Consider the following 19,345-nt stretch of genomic DNA (forward strand, 5'->3'; position numbering starts at 1 on the left):
AAAGCTTTTATTCAGTAACAACAACAAAAAAAGTACATAAAAAGTTAGTCCATCTGTACTTGTGCCAAAGGCAGAAATCCAAAAGACACAGTAGCAAAAGGCCAGGTCAGGAAGCCAGCTCAGCTCACCATCTGTAGCAGAAAACAGAGCCTATTTACAGAAAGGAAAATGTATGTTTAATGCAAAGAACATCATTTCTAACAAGTAACTTATCTGGAATATGGCGCCACGGGGAGTTTGGAAATAAAAGAGTCAGCAATAAAGGGTACTAGTGTCCTCATAGGAGCATGATTAAGTGTCTGACTGAAGCTTCTACTTGTTTTTGCATTGAATTCTTTCCCTTTAGTATGCAATGCAAAGACAGGTCCCACAGGAAGAAAAACTTGCCATCTACCCAGTACATCACTCAGTCGGGTACAGATAACTACATCTCCTCCCTGTGGGAAGAAATTCTTTTTATTGGACTTTGCGGGCTCATTCTTTATTTACTTATATTGTATGGGTGGCAGTTATGGGAGGCATGGCTCCCCTTCCCTGTTAGAGCCAGCATTGTTTTGGTGTAGTCCTGAAGGATTCTCCCCGAGTCTCCTTTTCCAGCCCAGACACATCTACTCTAACCAGCCCATTGTTTGTCCTTAACTGTCACAGTACATCACATTCAAATCCAATGCCATGTTCTTCTATTTGCTGTTAAACTCTGTAAAAACAAAGTGAAAAAACAAACTCCCTGTCCTAGGAAATATACCCAAAGTAACCAAACAAATAGCAATGGGACTGGTACTATGCCAAGTATTTCATTTGGTTTGTTTCCATAATGAGTACAGTGGACCTCTGGGTTTGGTACTAGTATCTCACGCTCCTGTTTTATAGTTGAAGGCACACGTTGGTTTGAATTGCTGAATGCCCTACGCACATGGAGAACAGAGCTTTGGTTTGTACTCAGGCTGCCTGATGCAGAACTGTTCTCCTAACCATAAGGACATATTACCTCCTCTATTTTTAATAACTAGTTTCAAAATTTAGGACTTCCTAGACACCATTCCTGCTTCATCCTTCCACTTTGCCCACTCTCTCAGCATTGAAGAATATATTTATTTTATATATTCACATACATCTATCTCAGCCTCTATCTATCTATAGTTATGTGACTGCTGGGTAGTGCCTGGGGCTGTGTTAGGTGCTTTTTATGGTCAAACTTAATTATTATAATGATACTGTGACAATGACATTTTTATCCTTGTATTACAGAAGTTAAGTGATGCAATGAAGGGACATGGCATTTACAAAAGATTGAGTTAGGATTCAGACTCCTAACTTCTTTACCTCCTAAAAGCTTTTACTCTTTATTATGTGAAATGCTCCCTTGTTTCCCTCATGTTTTACCTCCAGTAGCTAACTGTATATTCTTTTAGTCTAGGGATAAGACCTTTTGTGTCTTAGACAGTCCCTAAAGCACCTAACTCACCAATAGCAACACAGTAAGAACTTAATATTTATTTCCAATCTTTGAATCCTTGTCCTGGTCTTTAAATCACTACTTGAGACAAATTTACTATAAAATGTGTAGACTCCTAAAAAATGTCCCATGACAAAAGGTTTCCCATTGAGGAATACTGATTTGAACTTGGTCAGTCTGAGAATGTCAAGGTCAAGATGATTCATATGCAGTGTAAATATTGTTGACCTTTCTATACTTTCAAGTCTCTACAAATAAATTTCAAATCATGGACAATCCTAGTAGAACTATATTCCCCTATTCCCCCACAAATAGCCTTTGGCTAAGAAAAATTACCTAGGACTAAGAAAAATATTTATGACTTATCCCTTTTCTCCCCCTCCAGTATATTATTTTACAATTTTGATTCTTTCCTTCTCATTAGTCTTCTATCCCAATCCTCTATAAGAGAATATGGGTTCTTCTATTTATCCCATGTGCCTCTTTTCTCTTTCTTCTTCCATATCTTTGTCCATATCATCTAGGTTTTAATTCTTTTTTTTTTTTTTGTCTCTTGGCATTCTTCCCTAAATGGAAATCCAAAATAAAGCCATTGTAATATTTGAGCATGAGGTAGATGACGAAGGATGCTCTTGTCTGAGACTTTGCTGCTGTTCCTAGGAAATATCTAATGCACTTATTTTGAAGTTTAAGGACATCATCATTTCTTATCAGGGAAGGTTTTCTTTCTCTTTATATTATAGAAGAGACATGTTTCTACTAAAAGGTGTATAAATGCCCCCTGCTATCACTGCAGTGAATACAAAATAGAGATTTGCTGATAAATGCAGCCATGAGTTACGACACAGATTCCAACCAGGGTATTTTAGCAGAAAACAGCCAGTCAGGCTTTTCTGTGACATAATGAATGTAGGGAAAACATCCCAAAGGGATCAGTTTTTCAAATCAGTTAATTTTGTTTTGCACGTTCAAAGTGAACTCAGACTTTGTGTGAAGACTCTGAAACAAGAAGCAGAAAGTCCATGAGAGATGTTCTGGGGAAATAATCACAAGGAGTGTACAGAGGACCAACATAGACAGGAACATCATTCTTCTCTTAGCTGCCAATCAGAAATACCAGCTGGAATAGAAGAGGAAATGGGGAATAAGAATCATATCCTCCCTAAAGTTTGGGTGGCTTCTTGTTTATTAGTACATAGAGTAAAATCCACATTATTCAGATCATAACATGTAGGTTCATTCATTCTCAGCAATACTTTACATACCTTCTTAAGCTCTGGTATTAAAGAGCCCAGCAAAGATTATTCATTTTTTATATTTAAAGGTTAAGTCCAAGACTACTACTAATTTAGACTCATTATAAAATTGTATCATAATAGGCTTATTCTGCTTATGTATGTAGGCACATTACAAACAGCATGGCCAGCTCCCTTCTCTAAATATACATAGAACTAAATACACCCCAGCAAATGATTACATATCCCTTTGTGTTGTGGCTTGCAATATGTGAATTAATTCTGTGCCCTCAGGTGGTTGGAGAGTCTTTGAAAACAGGAATTGTGTGTTACATTATCTCGTACAGTGGAATAGCACAGAAACTAATTCAAACCTTCATATAACACTAAATCCTTACCCTACACCAAACTCCATCAAAGGCAGCATAGAAAAGTTAAAAAAAATTCTGAAGTATGAATTCTTTTGCTTTTTAAATTTGTCTTCCTTTTCATCTCAGATATCCCTCCAATAGCAGAGAAGAAGGTAGCTTTCTCCTTCCCAGAGTTAGTCTTTAGTACTGGCTGAATTCAGTCTTCAATCCCCAGTAACTCTCTGCACCTAACAGTCTATGGACTAATAAAGCACTAAATGCTTTTTTTTTTTTTTTTAAGTTTAGGGGAATAAAGGGAAAAGGGGTTCCTCTATTTGAGGGTGATTCTCCTCCTGTAGAAGATGGTTTAAAACTGAACATTTTCTGTTCCTGGCATTTGGAGAGCAAAAACATAATTTTCTAAATATGTTGTTAAATAGATTTTGATTGTGTGGTTTAAGAAAAGAAAGAGAATATCTGTATCTATATCTACATCTCTATCAGTTTAAAGATTGAATATTAATTTATACCTCTCTAGTTTTCAGACACAAAAATCTAGCCCTGTAGTTCTACCTCATTTTCCAAATGAAGAGATAATATTAATTTCTCTACCATTGGTTTCAAAGATAGAAGTCAAGAACTTCAGTTCTTATCCTGGATCTGCTACTTATCTTACACCAGCCTGAGCAAAGCATAAAACTTCCGGACTAAATCTCTTTGTCTGGGGAAGAATTTCTGAAGTCCTTTCCAATTATATGCTTCTGTAATGGTTCTAATTTTTCTATCACACTTCACTTACAGTGCACCCACAACTTCTGCTTTATTGTAGCTTGCTCTGTCCTTAGACTGGTTCTATCCAAAGTGCATACATCTATGTATGTGCATGCACATGGTAGATTGGAGCACAGCTATATGGTTTATTAAATTGGCACCGATGTTAACAGTAAGCATGGATCCTCCAAGTGCTCAAACAGCTGTGAAAATTTATAACGACTATAGTCTATTCGCCACAAGCAGGGTAGGATGTACATTGGTACTATCATTATGACACAAGTTGACTTGGCCACGGTTTCCAACTAATCAGGCTTTTTTTACTTCAACTGACAAGTGTTTTCAGTTTGTTTTCAAAAAAGCAAGTGTGGAATGCCTGGGTGGCTCAACAGTTGAGCGTCTGCCTTTGGCTCAGGTCGTGATCCCTGGAGTCCTGGGATTGAGTCCCACATTGGGCTCCCTGTGAGGAGCCTACTTCTCCCTCTGCCTATGGCTCTGCCTCTTTCTCTGTGTCTCTCATGAATAAATAAATAAATAAATCTTAAAAACAAAACAAGTATGGTATACAGACTTTCCTTTAAGGGATTTCTGAGGTCACTAAACCACATTTTGCGAAGTTCTATGAGAATAATAATAAATGGACAAAATATAAGTGACAAATACATTTCTTCCAAATTATATGACAATGGTGCCAAGCTTTTGTACATCATTTCATGATCTTGAAATGAATATAATCTAGTTTACAGCATTTCCTCAAGCCCATGTGAATGCCATTTTCCCAAACTAGCATTTTAATAGATTTTCCTTACTTTGACACATTTTCCCAGGTTGCAGTTAATATTTCAAGATTTGAGTCACAGAGCTTCTGTCTAGCATACTTCTTTCACAATTGCTAGTTTTCTCTAAGTTTAAAAGTAAATTACCTATTAGAATTGCAATAGATAGAAGCCTGGAGCAGCCAGTTTGAAATAATGAAGTGTCTTCGTGAGCACATTCACTTTTTAAACATCTCTGGGTTATAGAACAAGTAAACCAAATGTAGTAGACTTTTTATCAGACATGATAGCAGACATTCAGGAAAAAAAGAGACTATGCCCTTGGAGTTTTGCATTTATCTGGCTTGCATGTCTTTAAAAGCAAAGAAAGCTATTGGCATTATACTATTTTGGTACATCACTTCAGGAGTTTGCGGTCCTGTTTTAGCACATGTAGAATGTAAACGCAATCTTTTAGAACCCTTCAAGTTAGCCCCAGAACAACCCAAGAACACCTGGAAATGAGAATGTGCTTGACAATCTCTTGAATCTATATAAGGGAACATACTTGTAGTCAGTTCCCAAGCAGAGGTGAAATCATGTATAGATCAGCATCTCCCCTTGATAACTGTGAGAAATAGTGAGTTTAAAAAAATGGTTTGTAATGAGCCAGTGTCACTTGCAACTTTCTAAAAAACTTAGTTACCTGACATTTTTCATCGATTTCTCTTATATTAGAAAATGAAATGTCAGACACTATTAATTGCATTTTTACAATAAGTAGTTACAGCAGGAGTAATGGCTAAATGAAGGTACTTTCTGTCTAATGCACAATGGATGTATTCATTTAAATGTATTCAATTTAGATGAATGCAATATGTCTATATTCATTACAGTTATACATATCTGTGGGCTGAATTGATGGGGTGGTAATTACTACCTTTATAAATGGGACAGTATTGTCAGTCTGGAGGAAGAAGATTCCTTTTCTTATCATACTTTACACACCCACACAATAGATACATTCTAGAATCTTTCTTTCAAATGTAGACATTTTGCCCTTGAATTTCCAGTGGATCTAATGATTGTAATGTGGTCTGTCAGTAGTAGGTCCTGCTTTTCTTGAAGGTTGGCACGGGCCGCTCTTTGTCTCACGGAAAATGACAGAGGGGAACTGAGAGTCTCTTGAGAGTCTCTTAAGAGTCTCTCCATACAAAGAAGCTCACATTTGTCATTTGGTGTGCTTTGAGCTCAGCTATATGCTTAACATAGCATGGATTTGATTACTCTTACACCACATGCTGTTTTTCTTTGGGTTCAGTACAAGTAGGACTATTAAATTGTGATTTAGGGGCAGCCCCAGTGGCACAGCGATTTAGTGCCGCCTGCAGCCCGGGGTGTGATCCTGGAGACCTGGGATCGAGTCCCAGGGCTCCCTGAATGGAGCCTGCTTCTCCCTCTGCCTGTGTCTCTGCCTCTCTCTCTCTCTCTCGGTCTGTGTCTCTATGAATAAATAAATAAAATCTTTAAAAAAATTGTGATTTAGTTGTATCTTATTTTTTCAAAATAACAGACTTTTTTTGAGAGCAGATTTAAGTTTACAGAAAAACTGGGGAGGAGGCACAGAGAATTCTCATAGAATCTCAACTCTTACATCTAATCTCCTCTATTATTTTCATTTTGAATTTGTGTGGTGGGTTAGTGTGTTACAACTCCTGAACTGATATTGATACATTGTTATTAGCCAAAGTTCTTAGTTTATATTAGTGTTCATTCTTGAGTTGTACAGTTACATGGGTTTTGACACCACCATACATATTTCAGGCATTCCAATTCTCTCCCCTTTAGCACTATAAATAACCAGGCAAAAAGAGAGAGGGAAATTAAGCATATTTATTCCTTCACTCACTGTATTTATTCATTCATGTATTCACTAATGGGTGTTAGCAGGCCAAGGACTGCTATTTAATGGATTCAATCACTTCCCTGACCCTGGGTTAATTTACATATCTTTTTCATGTACCTTCTTTTTCTCCCCAACCTGAGTATACTGATGAGGGCTGAAATGTTCTCTATTAGATATTGGTGGTCCTTGAACCATGATGAATACGTGTATTTTACTGTTTCATCGGTTGTTAAAAACCTCTGCAAACCAATTCATGACCTTTAAAACATGTGCGTTGTACCATCTGTGTTTGATTGATAAGCAATCTAGGAATTATACCCACCCCTTTTCGCCTCCATGACAGACAAATGCAGGTAAGCAATGAAGCAATAGCTACTGTTATGATTATCGTATAGTGCATCTGGGACTGCCTTATTCTCTTTCTAAATTGTTTTTCTTGTGGAGGAACCGTGTATTAATTTATACTGAGGAAGATGTAGTTGCTGGTGTAGAATGCTGATGAACAGTGGTTCTAATGGAAATGCATGTGTTTTTCCAAAATAGTCTCTGTTCAAATGCAGCCAATTAGGAAGCTTTTCCAAAATAAGCAGTTATACAAGCAAACTTTAAGTATTTAATTGTTACTTCATGAGCAGAAACACAATCATCATTCTGCCATCTTGCCAGTAAGTCAGAAAAATGTCATTTCTTTCCAAATTAGAAATGATGTCGAACCGTCTCCAAAACATGCCACCCAGAGGCAAGTTCATATGTTTAATGTGGTTGTATTTATCCTCTAATCTGGGCACCTTAAATGAATTATTAATGAGGAAAAAAAGCTCTCTTCCAAGTCTAGGAAGTGACTAACATCACACCTCCCTGGACATTGATGAGAAGGTATAACTTTTTGGTCGTGTTCTATTTCAAGTCTGGGAAACCAATACTTTATTCTTAATGAATTGTAATGAGAATAGTTGATTATGGCAAAATGGGAAGCATACTGAAAGTCAAGAAACTTTAGTTCTGGTTGTGAATCTATGTGCAGAGCACCCTTCCTTACTTTAGGATAGTTCTTCAATAAACTCCTTAGTCCTCAGAATCTACATTAAAAAAATATTGTTCTAAAAGTTCCATGTGTTTGGAGTCAGACTCATCTTCTTATTCCACCATTTCAACAATTGAATTCATGATATGATTTACATTGCCAGGGCAGGCCACTCTATCCATTACGTAGTGATAATAGCATTCTCTGCTTCTGAATTCATTCATTTCACTCATTTAACAAGTGCTTATTGAGTTTTTATAAGTAACAAGTACTATGGTAGATGCTATATAATGCAAAGACCATTCATTTTATAAAAGAAGCCAGACACGTCTTTAGGAAAATCAATATTAGTAGTATTAATGTTAGCTGAGCACACATGATCTCTTGACAATGTGTGGTATTCCAAAAAAAAGTCGAAAAGTGAAACAATTATCATGAGATAAAAACAACTGAAAATCCTAATAACATCAACCAAATTTGCATTTAAGAGCAGAGATCGACTGTGCTTTCATATGAGATGGTGGAGTGAGGATGAAAAGGGCTCCTCTCACTTGCTCAAATTTCCATCAGAAAATGAAGGTTGCTTTGTAGACTCAGGAGAATGGCACTGTTTTTTAAATAATTTTCTAAAGTCACATGCATATGATGATGCATACATGCAAACGTATATATGAACACAGAATCTCTAGACATCAAGTTCCTACTTTTACCATGCACTATACTAAGTGCATGGTAAAATAAACTCATTTTATACTCCCAGCAATCCTGCAAGCCACTCATTATTCCCCCAAATTTATACTGGAATAAGTGAAACTGGTAGAAGAGACAGGCTGAGATTCAAACTAGTCAGTCTCCAAAGAATAATTTTTTACCCATCACAAAAATAAATAAGTGAATAAAGACCTCTAAAATGAGTTTTCTATTACCGAGTCTGTTGCAAAGATTCAGAAAGACAGTCGGTTTTCTGAATCCACGACAGCCATTTGATCAGAGGAAGAGGGGAGGAAATACACTCTCTTTGAAGCAGGATTTTATTTGGGGCCAATATAATAGAACAGGTTAGGGAATATTAGAATTCTTAAAGCAATCTCTTACACATAACAGTGAAAGGTCAAATGTGAGCTTTCATACAAAGAATATGAATTCAATCCTCAAAGCTCTGAGCTGGTATTACCATCAAGGAGATATGAAGAACAGCAATTGATTTTTTTTCTCTTCCTTTTTAATAATCAGGGCACATATTCACAACCAGTGGAAACAAGACTACCACCTTGTATTTTCCTAGGGCCTATCTCTCCGCTTCAGGAGCTTAATAGATTTTTAAAATTATAATTACTCCTCTTACTCCCTCTGGGAGCTAGGGCCTCTGTATCATCCCAAATCCACAAAAAAGTTAGCCGAGGCAGCTTGAAATTTTGTGGCATCTGGATAAGGGCTAAGTAATTGGGGCCGCCTTTAGCATGGTGATTAATAGCTCTGAAGTCAGGCAGATCTGATTCTTAACCCAGTTTCTGCCTTTCAATGTTGAGCAAGTTTTTAAACATGTTTGTGCCTTCCACATCTTTGTATAGAATAATAATAGATAATACTTCATAAGATTATTGTGAAGATTAAGGGAGTTAACAAGTGTGAAGTGCTTAGCAGATTTCTGGTTTACAGTGAATGCTCAGTGGGCGTTACTGTGTAATCATTATTACAATAATAAAATAATTTGGTAGCAAAACACCCATATTTCTAATTAAATGCCTTACTCTAGGCAGCATTCTCGCCACATTACAGACATACCAGTTATTTGCATGAATGTAAAATTCTTGGTGTAAAAAAAGTACATTTTCTCTCCCTGCACCAAAAATATTAATTATTAAACATATTTAATTACTACAGAATTTTTAGTGAACTGAAACATAAAATGCCCACTGGCAATACCTAATGTTTTAAAAATGACTCTTGTTAAGATAACTGTCATATTCAATTTATAATTCATTTTCAACATCTTAATGAATCATTGAGAATAGTTAAATGAAGTTTTCTTTCACTTCCTAAATGTTATTTTTTTTCTGTTAAATAAGCTTCTAAAGACCCCTCTTTTAGGCAAAGTGTGAGAACTTTGAATAACTAGCAAGTCAATGATGGAATTATATGTTGTCTTGTATGTCTAGTGTATTACTGTGAATTTTATTAATTTTTATTTTTTTAAGTTTATAGATACTGAGTATAGGTAGTTATTTTTACCTCTTTCATACTTATTCTGCATCTCTAATATATTTAAAAACTGTGTAATTATTTCAGGGAGCAAATGTCACAAATTGCATTGCAGGCTATTTGACCAGTGAAAGTATCCTGTCATTTAACAAGAAGACAAGAAATTCTGAGTGCTTACAGTGTATCTAATGCTATGTGAGAAAGAGAAAAAAAAAAAAAAAAAAAACCTTAATTTTTTCCCTCTAATTATTCTTAACTAGTCAGAACTAGGTAATGCTTTATAACAATTTGTGATTATCACTCTATTGTGATTTATAATTTTTTAGCTCTTGACATGTAATTCTCCCCTTCTAGACTGTAAACGTCATTTAGAAAATGCTAACAGCTTCTTTTTTTGTCATTACATAACGAACTTTTATTTATTTTTATTTTTATTGAGTTTTTAGTTTCAATCCCAATATAGTTAATATTCAGTGTTGTATTAGTTTCAGGTGTACAATATAATGATTCAACAATTCTATACATTACTCAGTGACAAGTGTACTCTTATTCCTCATCACCTGTTTCACTCATTCCCTCCCCCACCTCACATCTGGTAACTATCAGTTTGTTCTCTATAGAACCATATCTCTCTCTTTCTCTCTCTTTTTTTCCTTTGTTCATTTGTTTTGTTTCTTAAATTCCACATATGTATAAAATCATATGGGATTTGCTTTTCTCTGACTTATTTTGTTTAGCATTATACCCTCTAGCTCCATCCATGTCTTTGCAAATGACAAGACTTTATTCTTTTTTAGAGCCAAGTAATATCTATTGTATACATGTACCACATCTTCTTTATCCATTCATCTAACCATGGACTTGTGGGCTGCTTCCATAATTTGGCTATTGTAGATAATGCTGCAATAAACATAGGGATGCATATAACCTTTCGAATGAGTATTTTTATATTTTGGGGGTAAACCAGATAGTACGATTACTGAATTGTAGGGTAGTTCTATTTTTAAAAATCCTTGAATGTTTGAATGCTTAATGATTAGTTGGATGAGTGTGTGGTTAGACAGATGGATGAATGAATGGTTGGATGGATGAAGCAGCATGGCACAGTGGAAAGTGTGCCCTGCTTTACATTGCCTGATTTGATAGAACTCATGAAATCACTAAGCATAGGGATCCCTGGGTGGCGCAGCGGTTTAGCGCCTGCCTTTGGACCAGGGCGCGATCCTGGAGACCCGGGATCGAATCCCACCTCAGGCTCCCGGCATGGAGCCTGCTTCTCCCTCTGCCTATGTCTCTGCCTCTCTCTCTCTCTCTCTGTGTGACTATCATAAATAAATAAAAAATTAAAAAAAAAAAAGAAATCACTAAGCATAAATTGCCTTGTCTAAATGGTTGACTTAGACTACACCTTCCCTACAGGTCTGCTAGTCTGAGCCTTATCCTCCAGCCTTCTGGTACATACAACTAAACCAACTCAGCTCAATCTCCATGGGCAGTTCAACTCCACACTTGAAGACAGGCCCACCTCACACTGGGTCATATCCTGGGCCACTGGATTACAGATCTTTTACTAAAATTCAGCTCTAGTTCCAACATCAGTTTTCAGTTTTGCCAAAGATGCTTAAGGAAGCTTTTTTTTTTTCTCCTCTGTGATTCCTCTAGCCCTACCCGACTCATGGCTTATATCCTCCTAATCTCATGTCTCAGCTTCCCTATTTCTGACCCCCCAGTCACCTGCCATTAAGTTTATGCTCTTACTTCTGGATTTGATAGGCACACTGGGTTGTAAACTCTGTATGTATGCTTCACTAATGGCCTTTACAGCTCATGTGTGTATTCCTCATCTCTTATTAAGAGGACTAGAATATGCCCTTGGGAATCTCATTAATCCCTTAGAAGGAAGGAGAATGGGAATAGTATCATTTCCTGGCAGAAAGATGAATTAAGAAATGGAGTATATAATTTAATCTGATAACTGTAAACATTCACAGGAAATGGCTAAAAGGTTGACAAAACTCTCTTATGATTACAAAATTTTACACTGAAATTCATTTAATGTCATAATTAAAGGTTATCTTAGAAATAAATGCTGTTTAGATGAAGACACCAAGAGTAAATGAAGAAGCCTCACCCCTAGTCATTGAGCTATTGTTATAAAACCCTCTACATATTCTGGAATAATATAAAGTATATTTTTAGCCACTCTGAAATCTCAGTTGCCACCCTATCTCCAGTTAATGAAGCTGAGGCACTGTTGAGCACAGAGGCACAGGCAGGTGCTCAACGTCCAAGACACATGGCCACTTCTCTAAGGCTGTTATTCTAGTGTTATAATAAAGAAAGAAAAACTGTAAGCCCTAGTAGTCCCTAGTCCCAATCCCATCCTTAAAAGTATACCCAACATATAAAGGACATGTAAAAAAAATTCCTAGTGAAAAATATGGAAAGGGAAATAATGGTTTCTCCTTATTGTAAGGTTATCAGTTCAAAAGATTTAGCTCTGCCTCAATGCTGTACTTCTGCCTCAACTCTCAAGTGACTACATTAGCAAGCCATTTTTTCAATTTTTTGAGCAACTGGGTTTTTGTCCTGAAATTGAAGTCTGCATTCTCATTACTGGTTATATCCTGTCAGTTTTTATGTCCCCATCAGTCTATAATATAACCAGATTCCTACTTTAATTCTTTTAGATAGACAATCTAGATATTTGGTCTAGTTTTGTTGTTTGCTAATGGTATTCATGTCCTTCCTGCTTTTGTGCCATGTGTATTAGCATCTTATATTTGAGTTTGCATCATTATGTGCTCATGTCCAAATTTATGGCTCCATCATTTCACCCAAACCTTTGATATTCTGCCTATATTCCCTGGCTTGCTTTCTTATCTGGTTAGCAATGGCCCTGTGATTTAGGTTTATGGTCTGATTTCTTTCTATGAAGGATTAGTCATTTTAGAGAAATAGGACTAAAATCCATCCTTTATTTTGTCCATTCATTCTTTATGCATATTTAATTGATATCATCTATATGCCAGTCATTCACTTATTTAGGCACTGGGATAATGAGAAACTTGCAGAATGATGGGAGGCATGAACATACAAGCCACCATTATCCATTATTTTATGTAATACATATTAAATAGGTAACTCTGGGCTAAACAATATGTTTGGCATTGTGTACACAAAACTGAATAAAATAGTTCCTGCCCTCAAAGGATTTATGAGCTTAGACATGAAAACAGATCATTTAATATATGTGACATGTCTGGTGATAGAATTAAAGGGGGTAATATAGGAGCATGGCTTGATACAATATGACACTGATTAGGTAGGAAAGAGTTTGCATGGTACATTAAGAGGATTAGCCTTAAGGGGGATGGTAAAGCACAGCTGTTTATTAACAAGGGAGCTAAGGTAATAGTTTTGAAAAACATGTGGTAAACCCATTGTCTGTGTCTAGCACATACTGATGCTTGTAGAAGAAGCTTATCTTGGAGTTAGAGACTACAGATAAATAAGGCCTTAGCTATAGAGTGAATGAAGGTCACCCACAGAGACTGTATGAAGTAGTTAGATCAGTTGACTGAACATGACATTATGGGAAACACAGAAATATACAGGATAATGTCAGAAGAAATGCTTAGGAATGGTCATAGATGTGTTTGGTAGCAAGCAATGAAATGCAGGCTTTGTCTTCCTGATAAAGTCATTGGAAAGCATTCCAGAGGGGACAAAGAGCTGGGTGTTGGGAAAGGAGTAGGAGTTCACCAGTTTAACAAGGTGGGAATAGGCATTATGTGCTGAGAATAGTAAGTCCAACACTGCCAATTTCAGTGAGGCTAAAATACAGGAAGTACTAGATGAAGGATATAACAGAATGTAATCAATGTCTCAATTAATTATTATAGTAAAGAGATCTTGTAGTAATGGCTGTTTCAAGAAGACAGTGGAGGTTTGTGTTTGAGATTGATCATTGGATTGGCAGAGGAAATGGTGCTGAGTCAGTGGAACCACAACCTGAAAATGGATGGCAAGAAAGAGAATGACCAGACTGCAGCAGTGGGCTTCTTCTTCTTTTTTTAAGATTTATTTATTTATTTTAGAGAGAGAAAGAGGGAGAGAGCATAAGCATGTGAGTTGGGGGAGGAGCAGAGGGAGAGTCTCTTTAAGCATTCTTTCCACTGAGCAGGGAGCCCCACATAGGGCTTGAACCCATGACCATGAGATTATGACCTAAGCTAAAACCAAGAGTCAGCTGCTTAACCAACTGAGCCATCTAGGGGCTCCAGTTGTGGGCTTCTTCTTCGAGAGTTCATTATGTGTTTGTTGATAAGTTAGGAATAAGGTGGTGCTGAAAGTGATATCCATAGTGCCATGAATTTCCAAAAAACTAATGAGCCTCACCATACTCTTTCAGTCATAGTAAAATTAAATAACAACTTGATTAATATGAGATCTGGTTATGCTATTAGAGGGAAATATAACCAACATTTCTTCCTTCTTTAAAGGATTTTCCAGAAAAGGAGAAGTCCACAGCAAAGGCCCTGGAAGATGTAAAGGCAAACTTTTACTGTGAATTATGTGACAAGCAGTATCACAAGCACCAGGAGTTTGACAATCATATTAATTCTTATGATCATGCTCATAAGCAGGTAAGCCAAAATGAGAAAAGTTCTTCTCATTCCTAGATTTATACCTTCAGAAGAGAATGTATGCATTTGGCTTTATTTATTGTCATCTAAGATACTAAGGTGAAACCATTTTATTTATTTATTTCTCTGGAAAGGTTTTTTTCTGTTTAAATGCCAGGTGAAATATTTTTTTCCTAGAAGTATCATAAAACTGTAGGTGAATTTAAAGATTATCTAAAAGTAAACTGATATTTATTTGATAATTATACATATGGGGAAACCAGAACCCAGTAAAAATATGTCATATTTAAAACCACCTAACTAGTCAGCAGCAGAACCAGAACACTGGACAGAATCTATTATAAGGTTCTTTCAAAATTTCTGGGGTTTAGCAAATCCTAGGACTGTGGGGAAAATAATTCTTAATAAAAGGTTATATTCTCCAAAGAATACCCTCTTATAAGAGTTAAAGTGGTTACCTAACAGATGAAGCACTGCAAATGAAAAAACAACCAAAAACTCCGGCAGTTAAATTGAGAGGTAATTCAGATAGGAACGTTGCATTTCTTTTTCTTCAAAGGTCATATATATACATTATCAGTTTAGATATTCTATACACAGCTGCTAATATTCTCTATTTCCATCTCTCCGTGAAAGAGGAGGCTGTTATTCTTATCCTGTTAGATTTTATCTTTGTTGCATGAGGCTTGGAGATATTGGCCATTTAGGAATTGGGAGTGTTAAATACTAAGAAAGAAATCCCACTTGGCCAGAGGATTATTGCTGACAGCTGTGAGGAGGTGCATTTTCCTGATGCCAAATGGACCTGATATCTTGGAATCTGTGGGTAAGACTTGTGTAATCTAGACCTAAAATATTTATTCAGAGTAAACAACAATAAATATTTTGACTAACATTGCCAGTATTTACTGAGCACATCCAAAATATTTGGCCTTGAGAGATGGAAGGCATCAATTTCTATCTTTGAAGATGTGGCATGTATCTATACTTGACTGTATTTCTCAGACAAGAGCAAAAAACATGGGATAAACTGTTTTAGAACTGTGATTCCCAAATCTTAGTGTGCATCATAATCACTTTGGAACTTAATAATGCAGATTCCCAGACTCTCCTTCGAGTATTGTAATTCAGCAGTTCTGAGTTGGCCCCAGGAACTTGCATTTTAAAATGATATAAAATGGAAATTTTCAAAAATATTTAAAACTAAACTATGTGGCTACCACCTAACTCCAGCTCTGACCTCGTTTCCTTTCTACTACCACCCCTCATCGACCCCCACCCACCACCACCATATATGATTTTGAAGCAAATTCCAGATATCATATTACATCTGAAAGTATTTCAAGATGGAGAACAGTGCTTACGCAACATGGCCATTACCATCCTAAAAAGTAACAGTTGTATCTTAATACCAGTTAGTGATCTTGTTTCTTTAGTTGTCTCATAAATGATTTTTAAGTTTAGGTTTTTTGAAATCAGGATCCACAAACATCCATACTTTTGGTTGACATGTCTTTTGAAGTTTTTCTAAATATATATTTAGACTGTAGGTTTATCATTCCTTCTTTACATTTGACCTCTTGCAATTTATCTGCTGAAATAACTGGACATATTCAGGATTTTGCTGAATGCAATCCAGTGCTGTCTTTTTTTTTTCTGTCTTCTTTCTTTTAAACTGACTGTTACACGGAGCTGAACAAATTCCAGTTCATATTTTTTTCTTGGCAAAAATATATCACAAGGCATATTGTATCCTTCCATAAAGAGGCATATGATATCTGGTTGTCTCTATTTTTATGACTGTTTGAGAAATGGGTTTAGATGCCACCAGTTTGATCCATCTATCATTAAGTATATCACTTATGTTTTTCCACAAATGGTTTTGTAGCCATAGATGATCATTTGTTTAAATCCCTTACTTCATTTGGAGTTGTAAAATGATTATTCTAATTCTATCATCCTTTCGCCATTTCCTAGATAAAAATGTGTATAAAGAGAAATTCCCCATAAGCATCACTCCCTGAGGATTTTATGTAGGTGGTCTTTAGGCTGTATATTATATATCTATATCTATATATATCTCCAGGATCTATATATATAGTATAGATAGGCTATACACACACACACACACACACACACACACACACACATCATATATCCCCAGTATCTCTCTCTCTCTCTCTCTATCATCTATCATCTATCTCTCTATCATATATAGTATACAGATAGTGTAGATGGTATATATAGATACTATATCTATAAATACTGGAAATTTAGAGAAACAAGTAACCAGAGAAGGTTTTCATGGGATAGCTACACTTGATCTATGCTTTAAACATGCATAAGCAGATGTTAAAACAGGGTGAAGATGGGATGGAATCTCTGATTGTGGAAACACAAGAATCTAAGACGAGGAAATAAGAGAGCCTGGGCATCTTTTCAAAACCGTCCAAAGTATTTGGACTAGGAAGAGGATGAATTCTGCACAGCCAATCGGCATGCTACAGCCTCCCTGGTACTCTGAAACCCGCCTGATCCATTTCCCTTTTTATTAGTTTCTTCAGTCTTATTTCCACTGGCTTCCCAACATGATGAAAAAGCAACCTTTCCTCAATCCTTCTTCAAAATACATTGATTTAAGTGTTCTAGAAATTATATACTTAAGATACCAAGAGAACATGTAAAACTGATTTAAGAAAGAAAAGATGAGAGGTGAGCTGGATTCCTAAAGAATGAATTGAAATTAACCATGTAGTTAAGAATGGTTGATCCTGTCCAATAGAAAACCTCTATCCAGGGCATCTGGGTGGTTCAGTCAGTTAGGCATCTGCCTATGGGCTCAGGTCATGTTCCCAGGGTCCTAAGATCAAGCCTCCTTTCAGGGTCCCTACTCAATAAGGAGTATGACTCTCCCTCTTCCTCTGACTCTTCCCCAGCTTGTGCTCTCTTTCTCTCTCTTGCTCACACTCTCTCTCAGATAAATAAATAAAATCTTTAAAAAAAGAAAAAAAAAAGAAAGCCTATATTAGGACATGTGGCAGTTATAAAGCATGACCAATACACTGCAAAAGATTCACTATGGCTACTACAGTCACCGTCACTATCCTGAGGAGCTCTCTAAAACTCTTTGAAACTGTATCTCATTTCTCTCATTCTTCTTTTGCAATAGATCTTGCTCTCATTCTTCACTTTGCAATCTCTTTCCACCATTCATGTTTAATCTCACTCTTGAATCTGCTAGGGGCTTTGAACTGGACTCCCAACCTCCAGTATTTTCCCTCCTCCAAACCAGGCTATCCATTTATGGCCAAATTAATCTTAAACTACCACATTCAATGGGTGATGACTGACTTTTTCAAGAGTCTGAGCTACTTAGTCTGTCAATTCAAAATGTCCACGGTCTGGCTCTTGCTTCCATTTCCAGATTTATCTCCTGCAACTCCAGAATTTCCCTACAGTTTCTCAAAAGATGCCTTATGCTTTTCCACCTGCTCATTTTGGCTCATAATCTTCCCTCTGCCTGGGATGCCCTCCCATCTCGTGGCTGTATTTCAACATATACTCCTGCGTATTTAACACATGGATTGACAATTTATATCTGGATATTCAAAGAGCTGAAATCTCATAATAAGCTGATTTAACAGCATTTCCTAGATTCCCTTTGATCAAAACCTATTAACACTGTGCAGAATGTTGTCCAAGCTGCCCACTTTGGAAAACAATGGAATAATTAAATTTGCTGTAGATCTTGGAAGACTGCTTTCTTGGGTAATGTTGAAATACTTTTATCTAAAGATTTCTTTTTAGCCTAAAATTTTGACAATAACTTGAATTTTAAATGAAGCTGAGTTTACAATTTCCCTTTTAAATGAAACTGAATTTTATATACAGAAAAAGGAAGTATGCACTAAAGTAAAACATGCAAGTCTTTTTTTCCCCCCCAAATTCCAAAGCTAAATATGTCTATTTGGTTCTTGCTTCAGTAAGGGCTCTTCTTGATTGTGATGATGATTATAATGATAGTGGTGAGATTTGGCTGAGAGTATTTTTTGGCCTGAGTAATATGAATAGCTTCTATAATTTTATTTTCCATGTGTGTTCAGACAAAATATCTGGCCTCTTCTGTTGAACTTCCAAGATGGTCTTTTCGGCATACTTCGAAGTGAATCTAAATTCACATAAAATTAATCCTGCTATTCATTAACAGAATAGCATAGAATTGGAAATGAGGAAATCTGAATTCTTATAATTATTTAGAATCCTTCAGTTTAATAAGTGATTTCTAAAGCTTTTGTATTGTCTTGTATCTAAATAGCAGTATCATGTGTTATTTTATTACAAAGATTATATTATTCAGAGATATACTGTAATTCTAGAGAAGTAAGTCAATACATATCTTTAAAGAATAAAGTAAAATAGTCTGAGATTCATAGCTTTAGATTAATTTCATTGGGTATTTAATATTATTTTTCTATAATTTGATAAATAAAATTAAAACCTTTTTCTTAGGTATTATTGGTAGGAAAGGTAGCTTATCAGTAAAAAAGGCTGAATTTTTTATATTTATTCAACAAGGAAAAAAATTAATTTCTAGCTTTGACAACCCAATTCTCTACATAACTCATGTTTTTGGGAATAACTCAATTGTTTTAGCTATTGCTTTGAACTACTTATAATTCCGTGTAAATGTTGAGCATTACTACTGAAGCAATTTGAATATATATACAAATTACAGTCACTTGAATGAAGACAGCAGTATAACTATTAACAAAGCTAACATGCTAATAACAACTCCTTGTGAGACTATCCACAAGTCATAATTCCTTTCTCAAGATGGTGAGTCATAGTGTATAATATTGAAATGAAAACCACACATCCTCACAGGCAGCAAAAATCTCTCCTGCCCCAGAGACATCCTGGCTCATCTCAACTTAGATAAAACAAAGGAGCCTGATCCCCATACAAATAACCCATAAAAATATCTTCAATAATAAAAA

The 19,345-nt window shown here is 36.0% G+C and overlaps 1 protein-coding gene across 1 annotated transcript in view; it reads left to right on the plus strand.

Moving 5' to 3' along the window:
• Window positions 1-19,345, plus strand: part of ZNF804B (zinc finger protein 804B) — a 494,306-nt gene that overhangs the window by 385,532 nt on the left and 89,429 nt on the right. The window contains exon 2 of the mRNA XM_038556731.1: window positions 14,205-14,348. Coding sequence (XP_038412659.1) covers window positions 14,205-14,348 — 144 coding nt within the window. The remainder of the gene's footprint in view (window positions 1-14,204; window positions 14,349-19,345) is intronic.

Source organism: Canis lupus, chromosome 14 (assembly GCF_011100685.1).
Source record: "Canis lupus familiaris isolate Mischka breed German Shepherd chromosome 14, alternate assembly UU_Cfam_GSD_1.0, whole genome shotgun sequence".
NCBI lineage: Eukaryota > Metazoa > Chordata > Mammalia > Carnivora > Canidae > Canis > Canis lupus.